The sequence below is a fragment of the Cygnus olor genome, chromosome 24, assembly GCF_009769625.2.
Source record: "Cygnus olor isolate bCygOlo1 chromosome 24, bCygOlo1.pri.v2, whole genome shotgun sequence".
NCBI lineage: Eukaryota > Metazoa > Chordata > Aves > Anseriformes > Anatidae > Cygnus > Cygnus olor.
The window spans coordinates 579051-585091 of record NC_049192.1 but is presented as its reverse complement, the minus strand read 5'-3'; the positions used below and the strand labels follow the sequence as shown (position 1 = coordinate 585091).

Genomic DNA, 6041 nt, shown 5'->3' with positions numbered 1-6041 from the left:
CCTAAAGCACAACGTCCGGGTCCTGGGCACCGCAGTGCTCTCAGCCTTCTCGCTTCCACTCTGCAGGTGTGAGAGGAAATTCCCCCTCGGGCCGGCAGCGAGCCCAGCCCCGGGCAGCCCCTCAGGCCCCGGCCCCTCCCCGCGGAGCGCCGCGGCCGGGGTGGGGAGGGGGGGGCGCGGGGGGGAGGCCTCGCTCCGTGGGGGCCCCGCCCTCCGCGCTGCCCGTGACGCGCAGGCCCCGCCCCTCGAGTACAGCGGGCGGGGTCCGCTCGGCCGGGGAGGGGGCGGGGCCTCGGGAGGGGCGGGGCCGGGCGGCAGTCGGGCGGCAGCCGCGGCCGGAGCGGGCGGCGGCCGAGGTGCGGCATGTCCAAGACGCTGCGGAAGAAGCGGCACTGGCTGAGCAAGGTGCAGGAGTGCGTCGTGTCCTGGGGCGGCGCGGCGGGCCCCGACCCCGAGCTGCTGCGCGGCGGCGCCGAGCGCGGCGAGTTCCCGTACCTGGCGGGGCGCCTGCCGCCGGGCGGCGAGGGCGCGCCGGGCCCCGCGCTGCTCTCGGGCAAGGCGCCGGCGCCGGGCGACGTGCTGCTGGAGGTGAACGGCACCCCCGTCAGCGGCCTCACGCACCGCGACGCGCTGGCCGTCATCCGGCACTTCAGGGAGCCCGTGCGCCTCAAGACCGTGCGCCCAGGTGAGCCGCGCCGCAGGCCGCGGGCAGGCCCGGGGGAGCGCGCGGGGCCCGGCAGCGGCGGGGCCGTGCCCGCCTCCGCCTCCGCGGCCCTGCCCCGCGGCCCGGCCCGGCCGCGCTCCCCGACGGCGGGGGGCGGCTCCCTCCGGCGGCGCTGCCAGGAGCTGGGGCCGGGCCCGGGGCGGGCCGGGGGGCCCCGGGGCGAGCGCGGCGGTTGGGCGGGGCCGGGGGGCCGGGGGGGGTCCCGCTGCCCCTCGGAACCCCCTCCGGGGCCCGCCGCGTCCCGCCCGGTGCCGCCCCCGTGGGCGCGGGGCGCGGCCGGGGCCGGGGTCGCGGCGCCTCCCGGAGCGCGGCGGGACGGGGCCGCGGCCCCCGAGCGCCCTCGGCCCGGCTGGAAGCTGGGGGGGCCCGGCGGTAGCGGGGGGCGAGGAGGAGCTCCTGGTCCGCGTGCTTGCGTTCCCCGCGGGTTTGGGTTAATTCTGAGTGCGCTTCAGTTAATGAGTGACATCAGATCGCGGTGCTAAAGCCCCGTTTATCAACGCGTCTGTCAGACGTCAGGTTAGTGCTGAGCGCTAACCAGTGCCTGCGATCACACGCGTTAATGATTCACAGCGTAATGAGCTGCAGACCTGCTGCTTTCCTGCTCACAATCCAGGTGTGAGCTCGATGCGTTCTGCGGAAGCTGTCTTAAAACTGTTCTTGTCTGAATCCCAACCGATAGCAGCATTTCAGTGACTGAAACCTGAAACACTTCTTTTACAGCCTCTCTGTGTAACACCTGTTCTGTACTTCTTTCATAACACCCGGGTTGCTCTTTGACTCTGGGTAACACGTATCTTAAATCAGAGTTTCCTCCTTTGACCGCTAATTAAAAGTTATCTTTGCTACGGAGATTGAGCACTTAGTCCTGATGTGTATCGCCTGTTTAAAAAAATGAAACCTGCAACACCTAAAAGCACCTACAGAAGGCTGCTAGGCTTTGAGAGATGTCTGTCTTCAAAAATTGGAAATCCTGTCTGAATGAAGAAACTAGAAAAGAACAAACTGCTGCAAGTTAAATTTAAATAAAAGAATAAACAAGTTAAGGAACAAATTGTTAAAGACAAGACAATAATAAATTTTTTTTTTTTTTTAAACTTAATGGAAGATGAAACCATATTAAGAATATCAAATGAAATTCTCGTGTGTTTACTCTGGAGGGAAATGGGATATTCCCGTACTGGGACTTTCCGTAACAGAGAGATGTCTCAAACTTTCAAGTTAAAACTGGCAGAGAAGATTTGAAATAAATGCACGCAATGAAGAGCAGAAAATTGCCAGAGCCAGATGATGCTCCTTAAGAGTCGTAAATGTGAGGCACTAAACAGCAGTGCGGTTCTGTTCCTTAAGTCGTTTGAGGAGCAGAGGGATAGAAGGTGATGAGCACAGTGCCCGCTGGACGGTGGTGCTGGGCTCCAGCAAACCGGCAGCACTGATGGCTGATTCCAGCACGCTGGCTAAAGCCATGGTGAAGAACGAAGGTACCGGGCACGTGAGTAAATGCTACGTAGCGAGTAGTGTGTGTTCTTTCTGTGGAAGGAAGTCCGTTAGCTTTCGAAGGCTCTCCAGCTGGTTCAGTGATGTGATTTGGTGTAGCTGGGTTTTTGGGTAGGCTTTCGGTGAAGTATCACCAGGCCCTGAATCGGGTGCAGGTGGAGCTGTTGCGTGCCGGTGTTGCTGGTGGAAGGTGAGAGCAGAATTCTACTGGGGATTACAAACTGGTTAAAAGGTAGAAGTGGTTTTCTCAGCAGAAGGAAACTACTGCCGGTGTCTTGCAAAGACCGGTGTTACTAAGCATAGTCATTCTGGGCTTGTGAACTAAACACTGGGTTGAGTTGTATAAAGAGAAATAGCATTTTTATGCTGATTTTATGTAACTTTTGGAACAGATCAAATTCATGCTTCAGATCCAGCAGTTTTTCCATACTAGAACATATTGCAAGCTTATTTACCGCATCAGATGATTTTGGCAGTCATTTTCGGTGTTAGACTCAGTGTCCTTAAATGCGGTATTTTAAAGCAGACTATTTTTCTTGTTGCTTTTTTTTTTTTTCAATTGCCACAGTAGCACTCGGTGGAAGTAGTCCAATTAGGGCATGTGTGATGAGAGCTGTTGGCAAGGCGTTCTCAGAGAAGCACCACAACTCTGGCTTTGGCTTCCCTTCTATCCACAGCGGCCCGGGGTGGTCCAAGCTGGCTGACCCGGACGGTGGAGGCGGCTCCACAGGCACCAATGGCTAAGGGGCTGTGGAGGTGGTGGTGTGTGGTGCTTGTGGGATGGCTGAATTCTCAGAGACCCTAGTTGCCAGACTTCTTAAGGTCCCGTGTTCCATGTTACTCTCCAGCCCCAAATGCTGTCTTTCGAATGCGCTGCAAGGCAGGGAGAGCCTCTGGCAGGCAGCGCGCTGCTTCTGGGTGACCTCTGCATCGGGCCCGTGCCACGTCCTGCTGCCGCCCGCCTGGCAGGGAGGAATTTGTCGCCTCATCCCTTGATCGTGGGGAGAGTGTGAGGCCTTGATGCTCAGTGCCTACATCTACATCTTAGAACTGCAACCTCAGTGTTTGAGAGCTGGCTCCATCTTCTCGGTGAAATCTGGTGCAGGTGTCCCAGTGGCCTCTGACAGCATGTCAGGAGCCTGGACGTGTGCTTTATTTTGAGCATCCTTCGTTGAAGGCAGCAACAGCTTTAGTTGACAGCAGTAAAATCTGTCTGTGATACTTCTAGCAATCTCATAGAAAATTTAAAATGGAAATTTCAAGATGCTGTTTAGTCTTGTTTGATAAGACACTTGAAAGATATGAATGCTAAATTGAACACCATCTGTTAACTGCACATCACAAATGAAGGACCATTTTGTTGATGAAGTTCTTCCTTCCCTCTCACTCTGTTCTTCCTCGTGAAGCAGAACAAGACCAGTGTGCTGCAGACCGGGGCTCAGTGCTGGTGTCACAGCCACGCTCTGGGCCGGGGCCGCAGGCAGTGGGAGGTGCCCAGCCCCGGTGCTGGGAGCCCCTCGGCAGCAGGGGCCGTGCAGTGAGACCTGCAGGAAGGCTGCTCTCGAGTTTTCTGCCAGTATTCCTGGACTGATGTTGGGATCGGAGTTGTCCAAATGAAAGTTAGGTGTTGCTTCATTCTAGTTGGTGCTTGAGATTACAACCATACTGTTATTTTTGTATCGTTCGTCATCTTGATCGGATGAGGAAAAACGGCCGTACAGAGCAGTAAGGCTCTTTGTGCTACGTGGTGTTTGTGTGTATGTGCATGCGTGCTAACATGAGCAGGCTCATCGTAATGAGCGCATCTGTATTTTAGCCACACTTGTTAAATGCTGGTTTCAAGCTAATCACCTGCTTATGTGCATCCAAACGATGGCTGCCAGGTGGCTCAAGGACCTTCCCTGTCCAATGTCACTTGGATTAGTACTTGTATTAGCCTTGTAAGTAGCTGGCACTGTTTCTGATTCTTTTATTCGCATTAAGGAAAAAACAAAGCATTTTGCTTGCAGTAAGTCAGTCCATCATCTTTCTGACTGCTCAGCTCATCCTGTAAATGTACCAACTGGTTGCATGCGACATTCAGATTTAGCCTGAAAAATATTTGTACGTGAAGCTGAGCTGACTTGCTAAAATACTTAACAATCTCACTTTGAATGCGTTTTTTCTTTATAGTAGCATGGTGGCTAAAATGCATCAAAAGTAGGTTGCAGACTTAAAGTTGTAAAGCAGCAAGCATTACTGATCATCTGCAAGTTCCTCCTTCTGGAGCCTGGGTTGCCAGATACTATGTAGGAAGGAATGTGCTTTCCTTCCAAACTAAGGAGCTTCGATGCATAAAGCTACTCTGTGGCAATTATTATGGTTTCATGTAACTAGCATCTGGGAAGAAAGAAGCAGGGTCATGCTGCTCTTCCACTTCCAAACCCCGTGGAGTTTTGTCCCTTGATTATTGGAGAACGGATATCAACTGTGTTGTAACTAAACTGGTCTGTGATCAAGAAACGCAGTGAGCTTCCAAACGATTAAAAGTCCCCTTCAGACTATCTTTTGATTTTTTTTTTTTTTTAAAGTCTTGGTGCTCCTGAAACTACTAAACCTTGATTTCCTATGTGTTTATTTCATAGCTGACTGTCACAACTTCAGCTGTGATTAAGACTTTTTCTCCAGCGGGGGCATTATCAGTGACCTCCACTGGGGATTCTCTGGCATATGCAGTAAGTTCAGTTCAGGTTAGGATATTTTTTTTTCACCAGATGGGGCTTTTGGAGGACCTCCCTGCTCACATTCACGGAATTCACGGGATCTTTTTCAGTCCTTTGCCCCCTGGTGCGGCGCTGAGGCGTGTTGCTGCTGTGTGCACTCAGCCAGCCTGCAGCCTCTCGATGTCCGTTGCGGCTTCAGGTCTGTTGCTTCACTCTGGCTTGTGATGCGTTTGTACAGAAATTGAGATGACCAGCGGGTGGATGTAGGACTCTGAAGTTCTCGGTACCGAACTAATTTGGTTTTTGTGTCAATATCTTTCACTAAATCATGTAACATTCTCAGGATATAGGAATCTTGAGGATATCAAGGCCTTACCTTACCCAAATGCTCTCCGGATCAAAGTCTACTACAGATTTACCAGAAAACAGTAAGATGCATTTTCTCATGTGACTGTGAAATTGTGTAGTAATTAATCTGTGAAGTGCCCGTTACCAAAAGGAGTGAAGGGAAGCGTTCAGAGGCCAGTTGTGCGCGGGGTCCTTCCCCTGAAGCCGGAGGCGTGAGATGACAGTGCAGTGACTCAGGCCAGGATGCGGCGCTTCAGACATAATAGTTGCAGCTGAGTACGTAAGATTGATTTACATTTTCTTTTGTGCTTGAGGTAGGCGCTGAGCCTCTGTGTGGGGGTAAACATTTGCATGTTTGGCAATTAAGGGAGAGAGGAGCGCACACAGCACTGAGAGGCTGTTTTCACAAAATCTGATGAATTCTAAATGTGCCGTGTTAAAACAGAGATCAGAATACACACTAGGATAATTTTGCCTCTCTGAGGAAAGGCATTACCCTAATTCTGTGTTTCTCTGAAAGCTGGCAGTAGGCCAGCTCGGTGATTAAACAGACCAGTGTGTTACTGTGCTAGTCCGGGGAGATGAGGAAGTCGGCTCGGGTCCTTCGGGCTTCGTGCACACCGGGCGGTGGACTTCTGGGTGCTGGTCTGAAAAACGGTCCCTCCTGTTTGAGAAAGCATGAGAGACTGACCCATAGAAAAGAAAAGGTTGATTCATTTTACCACACGTGGAGGTAAAAAAAAAAAAAAAAAAAAAAAAAATGTACATGTTGT

General features: G+C 52.8%; 1 protein-coding gene across 1 annotated transcript in view; it reads left to right on the top strand.

Moving 5' to 3' along the window:
* Window positions 1–301: 301 nt before the first annotated feature.
* The window catches only part of MAGI3 (membrane associated guanylate kinase, WW and PDZ domain containing 3), a 72994-nt gene continuing 67254 nt past the window's right edge, over window positions 302–6041 (top strand). Inside the window, 1 exon segment of the mRNA XM_040536168.1 lies at window positions 302–685. Coding sequence (XP_040392102.1) covers window positions 364–685 — 322 coding nt within the window. The 5' untranslated portion in view covers window positions 302–363.